Source organism: Psammomys obesus, unplaced genomic scaffold, assembly GCF_907164565.1.
Source record: "Psammomys obesus unplaced genomic scaffold, mPsaObe1.curated_primary_1811, whole genome shotgun sequence".
NCBI classification, from domain to species: Eukaryota; Metazoa; Chordata; class Mammalia; order Rodentia; family Muridae; genus Psammomys; species Psammomys obesus.
The window spans coordinates 2,453,168-2,477,992 of NW_026593947.1; the positions used below are offsets into that span (position 1 = coordinate 2,453,168).

At 56.6% G+C, this 24,825-nt stretch overlaps 1 protein-coding gene across 1 annotated transcript in view; it reads right to left on the reverse strand.

The window, feature by feature from the left end:
* The window catches only part of Slc35f3 (solute carrier family 35 member F3), a 204,184-nt gene that overhangs the window by 42,275 nt on the left and 137,084 nt on the right, over positions 1–24,825 (reverse strand). The window contains exon 3 of the mRNA XM_055617574.1: positions 14,275–14,599. Coding sequence (XP_055473549.1) covers positions 14,275–14,599 — 325 coding nt within the window. The remainder of the gene's footprint in view (positions 1–14,274; positions 14,600–24,825) is intronic.

The window sequence follows — 24,825 nt, forward strand, 5'->3', positions numbered from 1 at the left end:
TGTCCACTGGCCACGTCACTAACGTGCCCCTTAAAGCCTTGCCGTGTCTACTGGCCATGCACTTCCTGCCACAGACCTCCAGGCGCCACATTTGTCTCTTTTGTCACAGTTTTTCTTGTTCCAACATCACTTCTCACCATACCCTTCATCTGAAAACAGTAAAATTATCCTGAGGACAGCCAGAGATCTATCGCAGGGCCAAGCTCAGAGGGCTGAGATACCCAGCTAGTGGCAGGACATTGCAGCTCCTTCCAGAGGGTCCCCGTGAAGCCGAAAAGAGGGAAGAAGGGAGGCACACAGGGAGGAGGGCAATGGGTCACCAGGCCTGGACAATGATGACCCTGAAACAATGAGGCCCCTGGAGACAGGTGCCAGTGGGCAGAGAAGGCGCAGTGCCCATTCACCTGCTTTTGGCCCTGTCTCTCCTGGAAGGACCACAGCTTTCTGGTGGTCAGTGGCTGCCAGCTGGAATAGGGGACGTGTGGCATTCCCACAGGTGGGCGTCCCCACCCCACAGGTGGGCATTCCCACAGGTGGGCATTCCCACAGGTGGGCATCCCCACCCCACAGGTGGCGTGCCTACAGGTGGGCATCCACACAGGTGGGTGTCCCCACAGGCGGCGTGCACTTTCTGGTGCTGGCACCTGCATCTCCCTGGAAGCACCTTCCACTTATCCCAGCCACCAGCATGACCAGCGGATTGCTGAGAAGGATCCAGACGGTGTCTGTCACAGTCGCCTGCAGTTCAGCTGTCGCTGTCTGGGATGTTGGCCCTGGCTGTCACTCTGGGTGGACCTGCCATGCTGGCCTGGTGGGAGTGTGGGGAAGTATGTTGCTTGTTCAAGGAGCCTTTGGTTTCTGGGCTCTGACACCTGGGAAACTCCTGGTAGTAAGAGGTTTGTATGCTGGCCACAGCCTCTGACCAACTGTCCACAATGGTCTGAACATGCTTGGGAGAAAGAGCAGGCCTGTGGAATACAGAGGGATTCTCTCTCCCTCTGTCTCTTTGTCTCTCTTCCTTTCTCCCCTCCCCCCTCTCCCTCCCTTTTTACCTTTCTCCTCCTTTCTTGAGGAAGGCTCACATCCATCTCAAGCCGGTCTTAACATGCTACAGAGCCAAGGAACTCATGTGATAAGTGACAGCACCTACACAGGCTCTGTCTTCCCTCCTCTCCCCTTCCCTCTCCTCCCCTCTCCTCCCTCACCCTCCCCTTCTCCTCCATCCCCTTCCTGCCCTTTCTTTGCTCTTTTGTGTTTTGCCTTTAGTACTCAGCCTGCTCATGTCTCCTGCCCGGGCCTTTAAAGAAGCCGGTGTCCCTGCTGCACACTGTTTGGCCTCACAGCCGGACTTCCAGCCGTGGGGACTCTGAGTAGATGGGAGACTGGCTGGGTTTTAGCTGCTCTGGTGTCTGTTGTCTCCTCGTGACCTCTGGAGCTGCAGCCCGGCTTTCTTGTGGCCCTGGCCCTCCTGACAGAGGCCCCTCAGCCCCAGCACACTCACCCACAGTGCCCACAGCACACTGTGCTGTGCTCTGCCAGTCTTGCCACCTGGAGTGATCTATTCATGCCAACCCTCATCTGTCACTCCGTGTCTTACATAGCATCTCACCAAAGCCTGATGGCCTGGCAGCTCAGGGTGTATTAACTGGTGGGTAACCCTGTGCTTCTCACACACCGTATACATGAGTGTGGCCTGCGCAGGAGCAGTGAGCAAGCAGCAAGCACATCTTGCTCTCTCCTTCCAGCTGCAAGGCAAGCATCCACTCTCTGAATAATTTATCAACCCTGCTATCTGTTGGCCTCCATGCAGTGTGTGCCTGTGTGTGTGTGGGCCTGTGTGTGTTTTTGCATGGGCGCATGTGTATGTCCATCAATCTCCAAGCTGGTCAGGCTCTAGGAAGGTCCCCTAGGGAACCATGCTTGCCTAGTGGGGCTGACTTTGCAGCGGTTCTGACAGAGGTGGCCCACCCTCTGGCATCCAGGCACACCCCACCCCGCCCTGCCCTCATCCAGGCTCGATCCGGGCACTGTGGAAGGTGGTTTGTTTGCAGATGGGGCAGCGGTGTCCTTGCTCTGCATGCGTGTCTGTGAGAAGGTTAGTCTATCCTTCCAGTGACGGGAGGAGACTCAAGTGCTCCCTCTGAGGGTCCTGACACAGCAGGGAAGAAGTGACCAAAAGGAAGCAGCAGAGCTTGCTGAGCCTGCCAGGATGCATGCCTTTTGGGGACCACATGGTCTGACTGGCTGGGCCACCGTGCAGGCAGTGTGTGCGTGCAGGCAGAGAGTCCCACCTGAGAAAGACTCGGCAGACACTGAAGGAACTGTCCGCCGCTGATGGAGTCCGGTCCTCTGCCCTCTGTCACCCAGCCAGCAAGTCTGTGGACACAGACTGGAGGCATCACCCTCTCCCAGACCACCAAAAGAGCTGCCTACACTGAGGAGTTTCTGGGTAGCTTGTTAAACAGCGAGAGCCATGCAAGCCAATGTCTGATCTTAGGCCCTCATGGCTGGAGGACACTTGAGCAGCATTTTAAGGCCACATGTGGGCAAAAGCTAAGAGTGCCCCACTCTAAGGACTCTGCGAAGATGTAGTTTGAGGAACCATGAAAATCCAGCCAGTGTAAATGTAAAGTTGAAAACTTTTTTAAAATTGATTTTATCAACCTATGTAGTTATTCATAATGATGGGTTTAATTATGACATTTTATACACGTATATTTTTATCTTCTTCACCCTACCACCCTCTAATGACTCTCTTCTCAGTTAGTCTTTCTGTCTTTCCCTCCCTTGCTTCTGTTCTCCTTCTGTTTTTTCTCTCTCCCTCTCTCTCCCCCCTCTCCCTCTCTCCCTTTCTCTTCCCTCCCTCTCCCTCTCTTGCTGACTCTCATTAGGGTTGCTTATGAGAGCATGGTCATCTTATCCACAGCCAAAACACAACCGGGGAATAAAAGTCTCCTCCTTCTCAGCAAGCCTAACTGCCCAGGAATGCTTGGGGAGGGCTGCAGCCTTGCAAGCCCCTCCCCCACCTAGAGGCCTCCCCTCATGACAGGATGCCGGTGAGACTGATGTCTACAGGACACTGTTCGATCGACAGCAGTGGCCATGTCCTGCTCTGGGCACTGTGTTATGGAAATGAAGCTGAAGCTTTCCAATGACTGGTCTTACTTCCCAGAGGGCACAGAGGAACATCTCTGTCCTGGACCCTCATAACTCAGATCACACACATTCCTAAAAGGTGTGTGGTAATCACAAACGTCTCAGCCACTCTGTCACTGAGGAGCTGTGGGCACTGCCCTGTGGGGCGTGCTGGACGGCAGAGGACAAGCTCGCTGTACGCTGCCCTGGAGACTGCCTGTGAGCTAAGTTCGAGTGAATACACACGGAGGTCAGAGGTGGCATCCTTCCATCCTGTGTTGGAAATAGGGTTGGTCTTTCACTGGCCTGGAACTTCATTGATTAGGCCAGGCTAGCAAGCTTCCAGAATTGCCTGTCTCTGCTTCCCACCTCCCCATGGCTGGGGTTACAGGAGTCCATCAGTGTGCCCAACTTTTTACACAAGCTCTGGGGACCTGAACCCTCCATTACTTACAAGGCCATTGTACGGACTCAGCCTGGTCCGCACCCAGGGCCGTGAGGGCTTCTGAATGCATCACTGAGGATGTGTCTTCCTAGAGATCATGTTCCCTAGTGTGAGGCCTGTCAAGTTCCCTCATTCAGAACTGCCGCTGATTGACAGGTCTTCTGTCACCACCCCTGGGAGGCCGAGACCAGTCTGCAGCTGCCGCAGTGGAATGGGGGCGACAAATGCCAGGCCACCTCTTACCTACCTTGCTGGGGCCATCAGTTACTTTCTCCTTACTGTGACGGAGGACCCCACAAAAACAACTTACTGGAGGAGAGAGGACTCGGGTCATGGTTTCAGGAGGAGTTCAGTCTATCAAGGCACAGCTCACGTCAGCAGCGTGCTGTAGAACCTCCCACATCCTGGGGGGTCAGGGAGCAGGGCTCTCTATCAGAAACAAGCCCCCAGCGACCCGCTTCCTCTAGCCAGGTCCACTTTGCCAAAGGTTCCCCCCGTCTCAAGAACAGCGCCATGGCCAGGAGAAAGGGTCCAGCACAAGAGCCCATGGTGACTTTAACCTTCAAATGGTGGACTTCGGCACATGTCACCCTGGAGAGACTCGCCTGGCCTAAGTTAGAATCCTCGGAAGGATGAAGTCCCAGTGCAAGGCTGGCTGGAACAGGCTGCCTCTCCGGTCGCCACCTCCCTGCCCAACGTCGGAAGGACCTGCTTCAAATGGGACAACGGTGCCTTGCTTAGGATTCCTGGGTCTGACAGGCAACCTCGAAGGTGCCAGCCCTTTCTCCTCTCCAGGGAAGGCCCTTGTTATGCTCAACACATCTCTAAATGGAGTGTTGACAATGCACGTGGGTGTGGCTTCCTCAGTTTACCTCATCGATTTCCTTTTCTCGAGACATGTGAGGAAACATGTTCACCGTAACACACAGGCCTCTGATGGAGGCTGTAAACATGCTGGGTGCCATCAGCTTTGATAGCACCAGGTGCCCAGAGGGCAGCAGACCAGAGGTTGGGGAGGTGGTTCCACCAGTGACATGCTGGCTTCCCAGGCACGAGGACTTGGTTTCAAAATCCAAACAGAAAAAGTCAGGTATGGCCGAGTGTGTCCGAGACCCCAGCTTATGGGGTCCCGGGAGCTCACCGGCCAGTCAGTGATCCAGCCTGGTCAGCAGCTCAGGCTCAGCGAGAGATCCTGTCTCAAGGAGTAAGATGGGAAGCTGCCCTGGACGACACTTCACGTTTACCTCTGGCACACTGGGACCGAGCACGTGTGTGTGTGTGTGTGTGTGTGTGTGTGTGTGTGTGTGTGTGTGACATATAGGTACTGGTCACAGCCAGCAGCTGGCCAGCTTTGAAAGGACCCCACACCGCCATGCCCACCCAGGATTCCCACTTTCTTGCGGAAGTGCTTAAAACCTTACAAAAAAATTCTCTGTCTCCCCCTGGAGAATGTGGGGAAAGGCTGGTAGCCGAAGAGTCTGATCATGTATTCCTGAAACGACATAGAAAGGTCTAGTGACACATTCCTGAAACAAGGGACCTTGAATTTTCCTAGTCCTCTTCATTGCCTTCCTGCTGAGAATTGATAATGGAGGCGTGACTGAGGGCGGCTCATTACATGCAAGCGGCATAACGCCGGGCACGTGGGAAAGAGCAGGCAGGCTGGTCCACGGGGCTGCGTCCAGAACCCGAGTTGCCTCTGCTTCCTCTGGGTGCACACGGGGGTAGGCGGAGGTAGGTGTAATCACGGAAACTCTATCTTAGAAGGTCCAGGAAGCCCGGAAAGAGGCGGCATAGGGCGTCAGCAAGGCAGGCCATCGGCCGCTCACACGGCCTGCCTTTCCAGACACCTCAACTAGACAGCGTGGGGCAGGGCCACAAAGGCCACATGCACCGGAAGCAGGTCCTCAGGCCCGGGTCACGGCTCTGGACCCGGGCCTGGTTCACACGGAGCTTGGTCAGAACACGGCGGGAGACGCGCTGTGCTAGGAAGGACGAAGAGGAGGCTCAGGCCCCGTTCCTTTCAGGCCTGGCTCTAGTGTCAGGTCTGCAGCTGGAAAGAAGGCTACCTGGCGAGAGCCGGGCAAGCGCCCCACCTGCTCTGGTCACACTGCAGGAAGACACACTGTGCTTTGGTGAGGAGGCCAGTTACTGAGCACAGCCAAGGCACGGGCTGTGGAGCCGGAAGTGGTTTGAATTTGCTTGAAAGATCAGACACAGCGACTCCAGTGAGTTTTTCCCATAGGCTCTGAGTTTCTTTGCTGAGAAAAGCTATGTGGAGAGTGATACAATAAGGCAGCCAGCGAAAACACAAGAAGAGACAAGTACTTTTGCCTCGTGGCGCGATAACCCAAAGAAACAAGCATGTGGGCTGGGAGAGGGCGCACCCAGGAAAGCTTGCCAGCGGGAGAACCTCAGTCCTGCAGAACCCATGCCAAGAAACAAAACAAAACAAGCCAGGCGTGGTGACATACGCGAACAGCCCCATTCTGGGGAGGCACAGACAGGTGGATCCCAGGAGCTCACACACATACACACACACACATCCCTTAGCATGGAATACTGGCATTGATCAGATCCACCACCAGAGGACACACTGTCCAGCAGGGAGTGGCCTCCATTGGGACAGCACTGCCCAAAGGTCAGGCTCTGGTGGAGGTGATTCAGTCCAGGGATGCTTACGGCTCTCATACCCACACCCAACACTGAGAACTGGAACCGTGCCAAGCCTGGGGCCGCTGCTTTCCAGGCTGGCCTGCATGGCCTCCCGAGCCCACGGGGCCAGTCACCTGTAATGTTCAGATGCTGAGCGGGAAGAGAGACCTACGCCGTGGGACGCCACTGTAGCATTTCAGCCTTTGTGGCCTGGGTCAGCCTCACCAGGGCTGCACACATGGGTAGGCCAAGGCAGCGGCCACGCAGAAGGACACAGCAGGGTGTGTCAGCCCTGCCGAGCACACGGCAACCACACACTTCGCCTGCCTTGTTTCAGCTCTGCAGAGAAAAGGCACATCAGGAGCCTAACAGGACCTGGTCTCCTAGACAAACCTCTCGTTCTTGTCTCCTCTACGCTCCGGAACGGCTTGACGGGGGATGTTCACAGCACCTCTGTCATTTCCACATCAAAGTTTGTCCCGAAGCTCATTCTGTTCAGAAACACTTCCCAGCACAGTAGTACGAAATAGTGACACCATGAACATTAGCCTCCCTGCCATGTGCTCCACACCAGTGACACGGCTTTTCTGAGCTGAATGATACAGTCGGTTTCACGTCACCATCACCATCATCAACACCACCACCACCTCCATCAGCACCACCACCACCATCAGCACCACTATAATCATCATCTTCACCACCCCTCCTTCACCACCATCACCAACATCATCACCACCACCACCACCACCACAATCACCAGCGCTATGATCATCATCTTCACCACCCCTCCATCGCCACCATCACCATCATCGCCATCACCATCATCGCCACCACCACCACCACAATCACCAGCACTGTGGTCATCATCTTCACCACCCTTCCATAGCCACCATCACCAACATCACCACCACCACCACCACCACCACCACAATCACCAGCACTATGATCATCATCTTCACCACCCCTCCATCGCCACCGGCATCGCTGTAATCACCCTCATCCCTGTTCGTCAGCACCACTGCTGACATCACCACCCTCATCCCAGCACTTCCACTGCCGTGATTATTATCATCATCATCACTTTACTATCTGCAGAGAACACAGGTTCGTCTGCTGGGTAGGAAACCCCTAACCCCAGCATGGGCTTTATATACTTATTTCTACTCAGCCTGAGCATGTGATCCCCAGGAACTTGGCACCCAGGGAACACCGACCTCAACAGCAATTTTGAGTGGGCAGCAGAGCTCCATTTCCGCTGGGAGCTTTGGTGGGAGCTTTGGTGGGAGCTCTGGTTGCCATGCCTCTGTAGCAACTGGAGACAAAGCTGGTTTCCCACCCCACGGCAAGCTCGTGTTCTTGCTCCTTAGTGTCCAGGGTCCAGAACGTGGGCTGCCCATCCCTGCTTCTCCCTGCCTGGGCACTCCCTAGGCCCCTTCCAGTGAGGAGACGGCTTTTGCCCACCTCTGTGGAGACATTTTTATGGAGAGGTCTAGGGCTGTCGGGAACAAGGGGCTCCCATGCTTTACCTCTGAAACCACTGATGATATCTTTGATAATGGGAGCAAAACTGGGTCAGAGGTTCCTGCTAGTCCTATCTCGTTGTTCCAAGTCTCTGGCCAGATGGCCTTTTGCTAAATGTGAGACTTTTGGTGTCCCTTCAGTCACCTCACCAGCCTGGGAGGTGAACACCGCCTCAGCATTAGCAGGTGACGTTGGGTGGGGCCAGGTTTTGGGCTATGGACTGTGAACCAGCACACACAGCTGGGTCTCTGCACCTTTTACATGCCACACCTATGGGGCTTCCTCATCACGCGGTGAACACAGCACTGTCAGCTCAGGACCCCCAAGAGTAAAGGGCTCCCTTCTCTTGGAACAGAGCTGTGTGTATATGTGTGTGTGTGTGTGTGTGTGTGTGTGTGTGTGTGTGTGTGTGTGGTATTTGTTTTCTTTTTGAAAAGAGTCAATCACTGACCTAACTCAACAAGAAAGTCAGGCTTGCTGGCCAGCGCCTCAGCGCCTGCCGCCTGTGTCCGCCTCCCCAGCACCAGAAGTGAAGGCGCCAGCTAAGCTCAGCTTTCCATGCAGGAGCTGGGGATGGAGCTCGGGCAAGTACTTTTCTCCCAGCCCCGAAAGCGAGCTTTTCCTGCCCCAACCATGTTAGACCATGTTGCCCTGTTAGACTGACCTTGAAGACGTTCAGAGACCTTGACTGCTAAGTGAAAACACCAACAAGTCTCTTCCTCAGTCAGGGAATCTTGACGTTCTCCCTGTGCCCAGACACAACTGCTCTGGTGTGGCAGTCACACAAGCAGCTTCCATTCCTCAAGCACACTAACACACACACACACACACACACACACACACACACACACACACACACAGGCTCTGAAAGCACAGTGTTGAAGCAGGTCCTGTTCCTAAGCTGCCAAGCTCTCAGCCAGCCCGTGTTATCTGTTCGAGGGTTGACTGAGACCCTGAGGATGGGCTGGGAGCTCGTCAATCCTCCTGGCATGGAGCGGTACGCTCGGTTGTCTTTGGGAGCAGCTGGTGGGAAAGATGGCCTGGGGAGGGGCGGGTGTTGGAGTGAGCAAGAAGAGGGAAGGGAGCCTGCCACACAGCAGGCACACAGCATGCGGGGGCCTGAGGAAGCAGGAGGCGCAGGGGGGTGCTCACTCCTGCTGTGCCTCAGCACCCAGCAGTCTACCTGGAAGGAAGACTTAACGTGACAGTGGAGGTGAGTGCAGTGAAACCAACACGAGGCTTCTAGGGGCCGAAAGGCGAGTTGGGCCTTCAAAGCCAGAGAGCTGGTTCTAGGTATGCAAGCACCCGTCCCTGCCACAGGGACACCTGACACCCATCTGCCTGCGCAGTGAAATGTGAACATACACTGTCCATGGCTACATGAGTGGCTCCGGGCCAGCCCTCCTCACCACGGCTCCGTGCCGGTCCTCTGAGGCCTTGCTCTCACTGTGAGGTCTCCAGGGGAAGGACACTGTCTCACCCACAGCTGCCCACGTGTCCCCGGCAGGCAGACATTAAGGAGGGTCTTGCTGAGCTAACCTGGCCTGCACCCAGCTCCTCCACATTCCCCAGGAGCGGTTCCCAAGCTGCAGCCTGGCTGTCCCTACAGTGGCTCTGGGAGTCGGGCCAGCTCAGAGCCTCTCCCACACTGAGCAGGGTCTCCCCAGGATCTGCGCTCACCCACACACCTCCTCTGCTCCCTGGGCTCTGGGCTCCCCATCTGCCTAGAACATCCTTCAGCATCCAGAAACCATCTGTCTGTCCAGCTCATTTCCTCCTAGCCATGCCCCACGCCCCAGGTCATATGTCCCTGTGGCCCTTGGCCTCTTGGCTTCGCTCACGCACCCCTCTGGCTCACTCCGAAGCCTTCTGGCTCTGTGACGACAAGGTTCCTCAATCACTGCTTCCCAGTATGTCACCTTTACCTGGGAACCGTTTGCAGACCAAGCCAACTAACCTCTAGTTACGAACACTGAAATTTGCCCCTGCACGGCTGACACCATTCCCGTGGCCACCTGTACAGGCAGGCACACACAAACTCAGCCCGTGTACACTAAAAGTGCAAGGAGCCAAATGGCCCTTGCCTCTGAGTGCTGCTCCGTGTCTGAGGAGGAGGCCTAGGCGGCACGAGGAAGCCTAGAACTACAAAGGCTGAGGAGGGCCTCGGCTGCCACTCGGTTTGCTTTGGAAAGCCGGTCAGCATGGCTTTCGTTTCTGGACAGCCCACTGCCAAGGCAGCGAAGGCTCCGTCTGTTCCAGCTTGGACTGTGCTGACCCTGGCACTCCTGGGTGTGAGTGACCATCATGCTCCGGGGTCCCGGGTCCCGGCAGCACCCCCTCCTCGGCAGTGTCTGCACCTCCTGTGCTCAGCTGTCTGGGATTACGGCGTCCCGCCCCTCCCAGCCGCCCCTGGCTAGAGTCTTCCCTGAATTCTGTGGCTCCCTGCTGGGGCCTCCCAGCTGGTTCGGTGCTCATCGCCTGGGTGTGGAAAGGGCTCACTGCATTCCAGCTGGGATGACACTCGACAAGGGAGGACATCCCCAGCTGGTGGGCTGTGACTAGTCTGCTCCTCGTGCCTGACTTGGACACCTGGGCGTGAGACACTGAGCAGCGCTCTAACATGATCTACAGAGCCTGCGGTGCCATGAGCTCATTCTCCTAAGTGAGCACTCCCGTGGTGCTCCGGGCTCAGCTCTCCCACAAGGCACAGGCACGGGCGACCTCACTCGGTGGAAACACAGCGAGACCCCAGGGAACACTCTTCCTCAGTTCCACTCAGGGAGTTACACACACCAGGGCACCGCCGTGTCAGAGTGTCCACTTGTAAACAGCCTCACTGTGAGTGTGGTAACACATCGACAGAGCCTTCCCTTGCCAGCTCGGAAGCAAAGCTCAGAGACTGGACTATCGTCTACATGGCCAGCTTTAGCTGACCCTTGGATCCTCCATTTGTCAGATCTATAGCATTTAAACGGGGCCACGAGTGTGTGTGTGTGTGTGTGTGTGTGTGTGTGTGTGTGTGTGTGTGCAGACCAGAGTCCCACACTGGGGTGTCTCCCTCCGTATCCTATCACCTCATTTTCTCAGGAGGAGTCTCACCGAGTGCAGAGCCTGCGATTCCTCTAGTCTAGCTAGCCCACGTGCTCCAGGGATCCCTATCTCTGCCTCTGGAACTTCGAGGTGACGGGGGCGGGGGGGAATCCACATCTGTTATGGATCCAAACTCCAGTGACTGGCTGAGCCATGTCCCCAGCCCTGGGTCAGGAGCAGCTTGGAAGCTGGCAGTTGAGAAGGGCACCCCGGGCTTTGGTGGTCACCATGCAGCCACAGGCTGGCAGCAGCTGGCTTCCCAAACGTGGCTCAGGACAGCCACTTTCCGTTTACCCAGCCCTGCTGACCTGGACGTCCTGTCACGAGGACCCCCCGGTGACTTAGCTCAGCGCAGGTGCCACACCGGCTTCTGTTTGGTGCCTCCCCTCCCCCAGCTCAGGAGTGAGAAGCTTCTGTTCCCTGAAAGCCCCAGAGAATCTGCTCTGCTCTCCAGCCTCTTTCCCCAGGTTACTTGTCTCCGCTGTTCTCTCGGCTATCTTCAAACGCTCTCTGCTGAGAGACCCGTCTTGGTGTCTACAAAGGCTCCCTCTGGCATCAATTAAAGCACGAAGATGAGAGATGTGATTTCGGTTTTTCTCCACTTGGGGCATCCTCCCTGCCTGAGCTGTGTCTCAGTGAGCTCTGGGATTCCAAGCTTCCTTCTGGCTATGGAGACCACCTCCCCCTCCCCCAGTGGTGTTCACGGCTTCCCTGGGTCCTGTGAATGTCCCTGGCTGCCAAACGAGCCTCCCTGTCTACCTCAGAACTCCTACCACCCGTGACAGGGAAAGACTGTTGTGAAGCAGGGGTAGTCCGTCTTGAGATAGAGACTGGGTGATCTGGTTTGTCGTGGAGTTACCCCCTTCTCCCACTGTTCTCATACGCCCTGGCAGTGGGCGAACTCTGTCCGCGACTTTCACGTTTTTACTATTGTTTTTACTTATGTGTATGTGCTTGTATCTGTTTGTGCGCGCTGCTGCCCACGGAGGTCAGAAGTGGGCTCTGGATTGACTGGAACTGGCATCAACAGGAAGCTGAGTTGCCCAGAGTGGGCTCTGGGAACCAAACTCCAGTCCTCTGAGAGAGCAGCAAGCACCGTTAACCAGACTTGCCCAGTGTGCCATGCACCTGCTTCTCTGTGGTTGTGGTAAGCTGCCCTCCAAGCGTCGGCAGCCAACCTTGTCCCTGAGGTGGCCTGTGTTTAGGACAGCACTATGCCACCTTTGTGGTTCTGGGACTCTCGCTGTGTGCATGGCTGATGGGAACATTTGTCTTGTCTCCTAATTACAGGATGATACACTCAGGACCACTTAGCTAAGAAACGCACCCTTTCCTGGATGTCTGCTTTTCTCCATGACTCAGGCCATTATTTCCTCTGGCCTTTGGGGATTTCTCGGGCCCTCTCACAGTTCCTAAATCTATTTGCTTCCTCTCTTGGCTGCTGTTCAGAAGCACTTGCTGCATTAAGTACCTCCCTAGCCATTTACACTGGCCCAGCAGCTGTTGCCTTAAGTCAGCACAGAAGACTCCACAGGCTCTGGGTTCTTGTCCCCAGACCCTGAGGGGACAGATAGGCTGGCTCTGTGCAAGCCGCATTGGAGCCGCTTCCTCCTGAATTGGTGTCCTGTGTCACACGCTGATTCTTAGAGTTGTCCATCTGTAACTCTGAGGATAAAATGGCAGATTCCTCAAAGAAAGTCTAGTTCCATCTAGGTCCATCTTTCTCCAACTTTTCTCCCTGGCCCCAGTGATGCTCTTCCTCATGTGGTGGAAGTTCTAAGAGTGATTCTGACAGGCCCGAGATCTGAAGCAGGTGGTGGGCAGCGGGGTTGGCAGCTGTGCTCACCCACCCTCCCTCCCTCCTTCCTTTCTCCTTCCTCCTTCTTCCCTTCTTCCTTCCTCCTTCTTCCTTCCTCCCTTTATCCTTCCTTCCTTCCTTCCTTCCTTCCTTCCTTCCTTTCTTCCTTCCTTCCTTCCTTCCTTCCTTCCTTCCTTCCTTCCTTTCTTCCTTCCTTTCTCCTTCTTTCCTCCCTTCCTTCCTTCCTCCTTCCTCCCTTCTTCCTTCCTTCCTTCCTTTCTCCTTCTTTCCTCCCTTCCTTCCTTTCTCCTTCCTCCTTCTTCCTTCCTCCCTTCTTCCTTCCTCCTTCCTTCCTTTCTCCTTCTTTTCTCCCTCCCTCCCTCCCTCCCTCCCTTCCTTCCTTCCTTCCTTTCTCCTTCCTCCTTCTTTCCTTCCTTCCTTCCTTCCTCCTTCCTTCCTTTCTCCTTCTTTCCTTTCTCCTTCTTTCCTTCCTTCCTCCTTTCTTCCTTCCTTCCTCCTTCCTTCCTTCCTTCCTTCCTTCCTTCCTTCCTTCCATTTTCTCTCTCTCTTTTTCCAAATTGACACAAGCTAGAGTCATCTGGGAAGGGGGCCCTCTGCTGAGAAAATGCCTCCATCAGATGGCCTGTAGGAGGGCCCAGTGTGCTGCCGGCTGTGGGCAAGCGGTACTGAGTGCTGTAAAGAGTAGGCCAAGCAAGCCATAGAGGACCAGTCATGGCCTCTGCTACAGTGCCTGCCTCCAGGTTCCTGCCTTGAGCCTCTGCCCCAGACCTTCACAATGATGGAGTGTGATAAAGACTTGTAAGCCAAACCCTCCCCATGTCTGCTTTGGTCAGTGTTTTCTCAGAGCAGCAGAGAAGCCACGTGGGACTGCTGGTTAAAGGGGCAAGTGACAGATGGCCAGGGTATGGAGGGAGGAGGTGCTGGGGATGGAAAGGAGGGTTTGCTCAGCCCCAGAGACTGATGGACTGCGTTTCCAGGGTCAGTAGCGTTGCCCTAACAACATCCTTTCCTGAGTGTTTCAGGTAAGACAGACTGAGCCTGTCCTTGGACACAGCCCAATGCAAACAGAGAGCAGCTCGAGCTGTGCTATACTGGAACCCTGTGGGCCACACCCCCGGTCTCAGGCCGCTGCATGGCGAGGTGCGGGCCATGCTTCCGTGGGAGGTAAGGCAGCTTGTTGACTGCACACCTGCCCTATTGTCAGACACGCTGTCATTCACTCGGGGGAGGGGACGTGTGGAAAACCAGAAAGAGGCTAAGGGACGTGAGCTGCAGGACACTCCCGAGCGCGTGACCCCTGCCCCTTCATCCTTCCTCAGCCCAGCTCCACTCCCCTGGCTGGAGCGAGTTCTGCTTCTATCACCTCAGCCCACCACAGCCGCTTCCGGCAGATGCTGCTGTTCCCTGGAGCATGGGAACAGCTGCCAGGGTGGAGGGGTGAAGTGGAGACCAGGGGCCAACCTCCGACCTCCGGGCAGAGCAGGTGCATTTCCCGCTCCCTCACCCTGGGTCCCTCCACCGCCCACCAGCCCCGGCCTGCAGGGTCAGTTCAGCGGCGGGGTGCTTGGGAAGCAGCCCGGAGAGCGAGCGGCGGTCCGGGGGCCCCTACCTGTATCTCTGTTTCACAGACTGCTTCTCTGTGGACTTGCACGCGTGCCCCGCGTAGTACAGCGGGAAGAACAGAAAGTTCCAGTTGGTGGCAAACCAGGTGAGGGTGAAGGGTGCGTCGAAGGTCCTGAGCGTCAGCCTGGCGAGCTGCGTGGAGCCGGCCCAGGAGGCGCACACACAGAACACGACGGCCACGCCCCAGAAGGCCTTCCTGAGCCACTCCCGGGAACATGTCCAGCGGTGCCGGGCGCTCCTCCCGCCGGCCTCCGTCCCAGCCGGCGCCTGGGCCTCTGCAGGGCCCGGGGGCTCCCGGGGGCGCTCCTCCCCTGAAGAAGAGAAGGGGTGTTAGCTGGGGCTTCAGGCAGAACCCACGGTCGGATCCCCAGCCCCCTTGTGGGCCAGGGAGGGGCTCGGCACCACAGCTGAAAGGCATGTGCCAGGTTTCCTACCCCACCTTGGGCTCTCCAGAACCCCTCAGCTCTGCCCTGGCAGCCCAGCAAACTCTTGGGCCGTCCTAGATCCTTGAACCGGACTGGACTTCAGCAGGTGATCTACAGGTGAGTTTGGGGAACCTGTTTCCAGAAGAGGGAGAAGCTCAACACGGTTCCCATGCCTCTCGGTGGCCCTGAACTGGCTATGGGGTTAGGGAAGACCTTGAACTTCTGATGCTTCTGCTTGCTCCTCTCTGGATGAGGTCCCAGCTGTGAGCCTCCATGCACCGGTTATGACACACTAGGGTTTGCGGGCGCTTGGCTGGCTGGAGAAACACTTCCGCCCAGGGGCCCTTGTCACGCCGGGGGAGGGGGTGTAGGAAACATGCACCAGACATGTTTACACCTCTGTATTTTGGCTAACCCGTCAGACATTTAAACAGTTTCAACAGAATGAAGCTTGTGTGCCTTCTGAAACGCGACACTTCTGCAGGACAAATCCCAACTCAAGGTGGACAAATCCTAGGTCAAGGCGTTCCGCTGCCCATGTTGGGGCCAAAAATCAAAGTAAGTGAGGATGTGGCCAGCCAGAGCCGGTGTCCTGTGTTTCAGGGGCAGCTTGGACAGGGAGCAGAGCACACGCACAGCCCCACAGCCTGGGTTCCATCCGCAGTGCTGCGGAAACTGGACTGCGGTGGGTGCATCTGTGACGGCGCAGCCAGAACCCCAGCATTTGCGAGCTAGAGGCGGGAGGGCCAGAAGCTCATCCTTGGTGGCACAGGGAATCTGAAGCCAACCTGGAATGGACATCTATCCTCCCTTTTCTGACACGCCCATGTCCGAATGGGAAGAGCCCAGGGAGCCCACACCCACGGCTCCTATTCAGGCCTTGGTGTTGCCCTGCGCGCGCCCGAGGGTGGGGCGGGGAGAACAGGCCTGGGCTCTTGCTTCGTGCGCCTCCTGCCCGTCCTTCCTGACCTGACTGACAGTGGGTCCTCAGAACTTAGAGTGCAATCTACTTCCAGCGGAAGTGTGATAGATGGGACCTCCACCCCCACCTGTGGGGCTCACACCCCCTGCCCCCACCGCAGCAGGCACTTCGGGTCATCAGAGTGTTCGTCCGTATCTCTGCCAAGAGCCCATATTAGAAATGATAACAGTAGAAATAAAGATGGCGTCTGTTTAGCACACAGCACAGGCACGTGCTGAGCCCTGGAGCGAACGTTCATGAGACCCGGCAGCTTCTCCAGCTGCGGCTTCACCCGCTCCTCACTGCAGTTTCCATGCTGAACTGGAGCCCGCTGACTCAGCGAGGCTGGCCGGCGTGCAAGCCCCGGGGATCCCCCTGCCTGTGTCTCTGCCACACTGCGTGTGCGTGGCCGTGTCTGGCTGGTTTCGCTCGGTGCCGGGGCTGGGAGTCCAGCCCTCGCATTCATGTGGCACGCCAGCCACCACCCAAGGTCTACGCCACAGTGCTCCTTTGATCCGGCCGCTCGAGGGCTAGAGAGCTCTGTGACCTCGCACCTTTCACCAGTGCAGTGTGAGCACAAACAAACGACTCGCTCCGTGCTCAGCCGTCGTGACACCCTCTACAAACAGTAACACTGACTTACAACTGTTTTCCCAGGAGTGGCTCGGGCTGTGCTGGCTGAGCGATCTGCAGCTGAGCAAGTCAAGAGACACGGTGCACAGACATCGAAGGTGAACGGCCATGTTCGGGTCGGCATGCTCGCCAGACGTGTGACATGTGGAGGAGAGCAGCGAACACTTTGGGGAACACTGGCCTTGGCTCAGAGAGCAGCGGACGGGATGCTGCCTCATGACTTCACCGCACTTTGCCCTCAAGTCCTGAGTGTGTCACTTTCCCCACTTCCTCATTGTGTGCATGCACTGTGTGCGCCTCTGTGTGGAGGCTGGATGTCATTTCTCAGCTGCAGTTCAGCTGGATTCCGAGACAGGGTTTCCCAATGTCCTGGAGCTCACTGAGTGTGCAAAGCTGGCTGGCCAGCAAGTCTCAGGGATCTGCCTCTCTGCTGCCCCAGTGTGTCTGCCAACATGCCAGTGTTCTTGTTTTGTTTTTCACGTATGTCTGCATGTGATATGTGGGAGAGCTCTCCTGTGTGTGACGTGTGCCCTGCCACCTTACACTGAGGTGGGGTCATCTCGCCCACAGAGCTTGCCCGTGCTGCCAGCTTGCTCTCCAGCTTCCTGCCTGTTTCGGAACTGTGAGCAGGCTGCCACGTCCACCCAACTTTACGTGGGTTCTGGGGCCTGAGCTCTGGTCCGTACACGCTCATGGCCAGGCTGTAGCCACCACGCCGTCTCCCCAGGTCCCAGGCGTGTAACACGCACCAGCTAACTGAGCCGTCTTCCCAGTGTCCACGCCGTCCACTCCGAGTACTTCCTACCACTCTAGATAAAAAATATTCTCGAATAGTGAGTGGCAAACCCGAGGAGTGGGGTGTTCTCTCAACACGCTTTTTCTGAGCAGGACGGAGGGTCTCTCCAACCCCTGACACGCCCACACACGCCCACACCGCAGACACGGGACTGCATCGTTTCTACCCTGCACTGACCAGGCACACCCCCGCGTAGAAGCTGTCCTGTTCACAGGGTTGTGTCACGTCCTAAGAGCACGCCAGTCACCCAGGGCATCAGCGAGACGCACCGGCATTCTGGGTCAAAGCACCGCATTTGCACTTAGGGAACTCTGAGTGTGACAAAACAGCACAGGACACTTATGCGTGACACGGACCCGGCAGTGTCGAGGCAGGTGAACAGCAGGCCTCTGACGTGTCACCCCAGGCTGGCAGCACGGGGCTGCAGGAGAGCAGGAATAATCGTGACCACGGAGCACAGCGGTGAGCTCTGGAATCCGCTGCTGGGAGCACGTGCAGGTATTTCTCGGAATTTGTCTCAGGTAACTAATTTTGGGGCCAATGGTTCACAGATCCTTACTGTCTGTCAACTTTAAGGTACAAGGTAGGCACGTCCCAGAGGAGCGCTGCTTCCTGCAAGTGGGAAGTATTTCCCGTGTCCATATCTTAACAGCCAAAGTTTCTCTCCTTCTGTTCCCCCGGGACGAAGACAGTGAGCTGCACAGGCCCAGGCCAGCTCTTCCTCCCCCCGAAATTCCCAGGAAAGACAGAGCCCGAAGACCAATCCCCAGACGAAGGCACCAGCTTGGACCAGGCTACCAAAACCCCAAGAAAAATGCGGGGCTTGGAAGAAAGCTTCCTCTGCATCTGCCTGCTGCAAGGGAGACGTATCTCCCCAGACACATCTGAGCAGCTTTGTTTCACTTACTCTTTCAGTGACACTCGGGATGCGCCTGCAGGGGTGGACAGTGGCCTGAAGGACTCACGGCCAGGCCCACACCTTCTGTATCCCTGACCACCACCATCCTGTCCACCGGCTCTGCCCACCCACACCCTCGTGTGGATTCCTGAACTCCAGCCTGTCCTCTGTGGCGGAGACCCCGCCATGCTTCTGAGCACGGAAAGAGACTGGAAACCGAGGCCATCGGAGATGCTGACCCTGGGCCGTGAAGAAGGGAAACAGGCAAGAAGACAGCGAGGCACTCTCCATCTACCCGACTCCTTCCTTCCTCACTGACTGTGGCAGTAAGTGTTCTGTTTTGTAGCAGGATGGAGGAGGCTTTAAAGTCATGGGTCAGTGAGCGACGGAGATTCGGCTCCGACCCACACGTGTCCAGCTCCACAGCATCCGTGGATGTGGAGAACTTGTAACGGCTGTGCTGTTGGATACTTTAGGTTCCCGTAAGGACAGAAGAGCCTGAGCATCTGTGGGCTCTGGGCTGGGGTTTGCTGTTTGGGGCTGAATGTGCTGGCTCTCCTGTCTAATCCACAGGTTGAGGCCCTGAAGCCCAGCGTGGCTGTGCGTGAAGGCAGGGCCTCTGAAGAAGAGATTAGGGCAAGTGGGTGTTAGGTTGTAGTGTGACAGGGTGAGTGTTCTGGGCACACACCTGTGGGAGTCAGAGGTCAACCTGGGGTGTCAAGCCTCTTGACCCTCCAGCTTCCACAAGTGTGAGGTCCAAAGCTGTGGCTGAGCTCTGCAGTCTGTGCTGGGCTGTTATCTCAAGGGGACACAGCACAGCCCTGAGCCAGATCCGTCCCTGTGCAGGGACCAGGTGGCCCACTGTGGGGGAATCGGTCCTCCTGGCTTTGAGGCGGGGTCTCTCCCTCGGCTAGACTGTGCCTGTTCAGCAGGGCTGGCCGGCGATTCGTCTCCACCCCCAGGGCTGAGATGGCAGGTGTGTGCCACCACAGGTGGCTTTGTTCTGTGGGTTCTGGCGGTGACCGCAGGTCCTGGCAAGGCAAGCATTCCCCCAGCAGAGCCATCACCCCAGCCCCGGGAACTCACGTTCTCACCCCTCAACCTTCACATGCACGCACACAGGAGAAGGCCAGGGGAGCACACAGCAGAACACAAGTCAGCGTGTCACTACCTTCCCAGCCGTGAGGTGTGAGGAGACACAGTGACCGAGCTCTGCGCTGAGCAGGGCAGAGTGTCTGCTGTGCTCATGAAGACCAGGAAGGACCCACATCTGTCACCATCAGGACTTGGTGACCAGCACACGTGGCACAGACTTTATTTTGATGCCCTTCTGCTATAGTAAACAAAAAATGCCTGTTGGGCGATGTAGTATTTATTATTAGCCCTATAATTATCACAGTGGTATTATTTAGCCTGTTATCACAAATAGTAAGACACAGACACCTGTTAGATTTACAATTGCCTTATTTACCTCGGGCAAATATTTCACTTACACTGGCTCACTCACCTCATCATCCATCTCCCAGCCCCCATCCAATGCCACCTGCCTTCATCCTCCTCCTCTGGTCTACCTTCCATCCATAATCCCATGGTATTTGCTTGTATTCATTATTTGGGCCTTTTCACACCATTATTGGAGGCCTTCCTCCTGTCCCACGTGATTTTCTTCACACTAACTGATTTTGGCATTCTCCTTCCTCCTCTCTTCCCATCTGTCTGTCTCCCATGATTCTCCTGTCCTCTCCAAGCCTAGGAACCTTAGCCATGCCCACCCCAGTCTGCCTTGCCCAGGTATGGGCCAGTTAATCAGCCAATCAGGTAGGTTTACACAACAAGGATAGGTGTACCAGATCTTGAGGGCCAGTAGCTCGCATCAGAGCAACCTCCAACACTGGGTCAGGAGCAGTGAATTCCCCTTCACAGCTGTTCCTCATGGGAACCATTTCAGCTTTAGCTATGAAATAACTCCTCAATGGGGGCAGCAAACAGAGATGGGAGAGACTGTGGTCTCTGTGCAGACACCTTTAATTAAGATATGAAGTGAGTATTTTAGAGTAGAAACTGACCTTACTGACTTACTGTTCCACTGGTGTGAGCAGACACCATGCCCAAGGCAACTTTTAAAAGGAAGCACTTAGTTGGGGCTTGCTGACAGATTCAGAGGGTGAGTCTAGGGCCATCTTGGTGGAGAGCATGACAGCCGGCAGGGGTGGTGTTGGAGCACTGGCTGAAAACTCACCCCCATCTGTGGGCAGCAGGCAGAGACTGGCCTGTGCTTCTGAAACCTCAAAACCTTCCCCAGTGACACACTTTCCCAACAAGGACACGCCTCCTAATCCTTCCCAAATGGCTCCACCGAGGGGGTGACCAAGCATGCAAATACAGGAGTCTGTGGGGCCTGTTCTTACTGGTCTATCTTCCACAGGGATGACTGGGGGTTGAGGGGGTGGGGCTGATGACCTAGGCTTCTCTGGGATCCCCCTGACTGGGGGCCGAGGGAGGCTGAGGGGGCAGGTGTGTTCCTCTGGGGGTCCCCCCGAAGCAGCCAAGGGCTGCACTCCTCCTTCCATGGTCCTGTTATCACCCCGTGACAGCTGGTTTCCACTGTGAGCAGATTGAGGACAGCTAGAGGACTAGCAAGCTGTGTCTGGGTGTTTCTAGAGAGATTCCCAAGTGAGGGCTCTGGCCTCAGTGGTTTTTCACACTGAGGGAGTCAAGATTTGAGCGAGAGCGAGAGCGGGTGGGGGTGTGGAAGGCGATGCCTTGATGGAGGAGGCAGGTAACAGGGCGTGACTGTGGGCTACATCTGTGCTTGCACCTCCTGTGTCCTGTCTGCCAAGAGCTGAATAGGCCCCGAATAGGCCCTCTCCATATTGCTCCCACCCCCATGATGCTCTGCCTCACTCAGGCTTAGCAAGGACGCCAAAGACGATGGACCAAAACCTCCAAAATCGTGAGCGCAAATAAATCCCTCCTCCTGTGAGCTACTGACACGGCATGTTTTGTCCCCATAGCGGGGAAGAAATGACCATGACCATCACCCAAGGAGCAGCCCCTTGCTGGAGGGCCCGCTCCTCCTCGGCACTGCCCAGAAAACCGCCATGGCTCTGCGGCATCGCCTCACCTTCCTGCGACAGGCCTGCGGCACAGCCCACCCATGGCAGTCCCGTCCTGTGGGGAGCTGACTGGCTGCAAAGGCTCTGCCCCGGCTGCGCACACCGTGGAGGCCGCCCTGGTGTGTGTGGGGAGTATGTACAGGCACCAGCCATGGCCTGTCCAGAAAGCTCAGGGTGCTCCTCCTGTCTGCACACACCCGGCAAGCACCGAGGCTCACGTGTGGCCTCCACCCTCCACACACCCCGACGGGCACACAACTCTTCTCGTCCGGTGTCTTCCCTGATAACGGTTGGGTGTTTGGACTCTGGACTCCAGCTGTGGGGACCCCCAGGGCCAACGTAGGCCAGGTGGGCGGACAGCCTGCAGGACTGCCCTCAGAAACACACAGGCATACACACACATGCACAGATACACATACACACACACACAGCCACACACACATACATCTGTAGCCTGGGTAGCCATGGCGTCTCTCCCCGATGCCTGACTTCAGCTTTCGGGGATGGCTTGCAGTTCTCTTCTGCCGCCCTGTCACCTCCGGTTCCACCTCTTCCTGGAGCTAAAACTGTGGAAGGAGCTGGCGTCGTGCTGTGTGCCCTAACAATCCCCACACACCAAAACTACCCCAAGGTGCACACCAGCAAGGACACACGCGTGTGCTAGCCTGTGCCACACCCCCAGTCCCTGTGTGTCCCTGTGTGTCCCTGTGTGTCCTGGGTTGCCAGAGCTGTACTCCTTGACTCGGGTGTGTGGGCTCTTAATCAGGTCCACCGATCTCTGATCTCTTAGCATGTCAGCCGCTGGCTAGATTCATGGATGTTCCAAGGGCTGACGGGAGATCAGCACAGAGACAGCGGCTCTACAGCCAAGGAGATGAGTGTGATCTATTAATTAGTGAGTGTGGAGGGGAAGGAAGATGGCTCCAGACCCTTCCCTAGCATCCTTCCTCCCCTTCCTCTCCTCCTCAGCATCCTTCCTCCCCTTCCTCTCCTCCCCAGAGCCCTTCCTCTCCTCCCCAGAGCCCTTCCTCCCCTTCCCCAGCATCCTTCCTCACCTTCCTCTCCTCCCCAGTGTCCTTCCTCTAGACCCTCCCCTGGTACATTTTGTCTTAACTGGTAATCCTTGTTCACCAGAAAGGATTAGATCCCTCTCCTGGCTTGCTCTGTGCTCTGTAGAGATGTGCTGAAGCTGCTCCCACCTCTTCGCACTTTCAGTCTGCACCTGGCATCCGGGCACCAACATCTGGGGCGCTAGCATCCAGGGCAGAAGAGAACACCGCTTCCTGCCTTTGCAAAGATCAAAGTGTCCAGAGCAGGCCTTGCTGCTCCCACATCACACCGTCTCTTTGCTCAGCGTCTCTACTCACAGTCTCCTCTTTGCTCACTGTCTCTTTCCCTCAAGGGGTGCACAGCCCTCCACTCCTCTCCTCCCCCAGGCCAGCCTGCCCAGAGAGCCTGTTCAGGGACCAGCCCTGCTTGTCCCTTGAGAGACCACAGCTCCCCACGCTGCTCATGTTCACGCCCAGCAGGCCACACTTTCCAGTCCTCAGCTGCTCACTCATCACCAGCACCTACGTTCTGCAGAACGCCCCACCGTGGCTGTTCCATCACTCACCCCTTTCCTTGGCTTTCTGTCTGTGGTCTCCATGCGGCCACACCCTCTCGCGCCCTGGGTCGGCCTCTGCTCTCCTGCCAGCACCTCACACAGAGCTTGGCCCATCATTGCCTGGGACTCAACGACCCCTGGCTCTGCCACGCGCGTCGTCTCCCTCCACCTCCCCAGGGTGATGCTGAGCCTCACAGTGGGTAAATTCGACCCCTCTCGCTCTCCAAGCGGTGCCCTTCTGTTTGCACAGTCCCTACCTCGGGTGCTCAGGCTCCTGCTCCTTCCTAGCTCTGCTCAGCGCCGTGATTTGGTGGTTGCTCCTCTGTCCTGTGCCCACTCTGCTGTGTGTGTGTGTGTGTGTGTGTGCGTGCGCGTGTGTTCATGCGAGTGTGTTACAGTGGTGGGGATGCTCACAGCCATAGGCCCCATATGTCACATGGCTGCACCAGGCTGTGATCCTCATACACGTCAGGGACCATGTCAGGCTGCACACCTGTGCAGGAGTCCACGTCAGCACCTCGAATAAGCCTAGAACTCCTGCTTGGATCTCCGAGGAGCAGGCCTTCTCCTTTGTGTGTGCACGTGTGCACAGGGGGCTTGCACGCATGCTTGTGTATGGCACATGTGGAGGCCGGAGGCCGATGACAGGTGTCTTCTTCAGTTCACTCTGTGTTGTTGTCGTTATTTGAGACGGTTTTTCCTGCAGCCTGGAGCACACGGACTTGCACCCCCTCCTCCCTGGAAGTGGGGACACACGTGCCTCCTCACCACTTTCTACATGGCGTCTGGGATGGGACTCGGTCCCTCGGGCCATGTAATGATCACTTTCCCAAGTAAGTCACCTTCTGAGTCATCTGCCAGCGTCCTTGAAGCATGTCCACTGTGGCTGCAATCACACAAGGCACACCTACATGCACACACACACACAGAAACACACACACACGCACACTTACACATACATACTCACACACACAATGGTAAAAGAATCAGCTGGCTCTCTTCACTGATACACTTGCTGGTTTCAGTCGCCCTGATCCTCCCTAAGGACCCTCCTCGCGGTGACGAACAGGTTCGGGTCCAGGCTCACATCCCTGCTGTGCTCACCTGTCTCGCTGTTCCACACGCTCAGCCCTGGCTCCACCTCACTATGCGTGGCCAGAGCTCACCCCCCACAGAGCCCAGGGACCGGTGCCTCCCCTCTCTGTTCCTTCCAGTCGTTAGCCACACTGTCTCCCAACCTACATCCTGTGACAGCAGGGACAGAGGCCGGGCCCTGTCCACACCAGACCTGTCCATGCCAGCCTTGCCCACCGCACTCCCAGAAGAGGTGAGCAGACATGCGTGTTCCTATCATCCTGAGCCCGAGGAGAGTGTGAGGCCACGTGTCTGCTTTGGCGGGAATGGTCCCATTGGCGCACACCATTTCCAGAAGAAGGAACGGTGGAGAGAGCGAGCCCCAGGCCACGGCCTCCTCAGGCACAGCGACTTCACATGTCCCTTTTGTGTTACGCTTCTTCCACGGAAATGGTGAAGATGCCCATGGACACCTGTTTCTCAGTTTGTCTGGCTCTCAGCCAGTGTGCATGTGACGGCCGCTCCTGTGTCCACACAGATGTGTGTGCAGAGATCAGGTGGAGGAGGACGTGGACTCCACTGCTTTCCACCTTCCTCCCCGGACACAGCGGCTCACACTGAATTAGGGCGAGGGGCCGCCTCAGGGGTCCTATCTCCGCTGCCCCGTGCAGCTCTGAGGGTGCAGGCGTGCGCACAGCCGTGCACGGGGATCTGAGTTCATGTCTGCGTGCTTCCATAGAAGCACTTACTCACTGAGCCATCTCCCAGCTCACCAACAGGCGATCTCCTCACACTCTATAGCTGGACACCTCACCAACAGGCGATCTCTTCACAACTACAGCCGACATCTCACCAACAGGCAATCTCCTCACACCTACAGCCTGACACCTCACCAACAGGTGATCGATCTCTTTACACCTACAGCCGACACCTCACCAACAGGTGATCGATCTCTTTACACCTACAGCCCTCACCAACAGGCGATCTCCTCACACCTACAGCCCGACACCTCACCAACAGGCGATCTC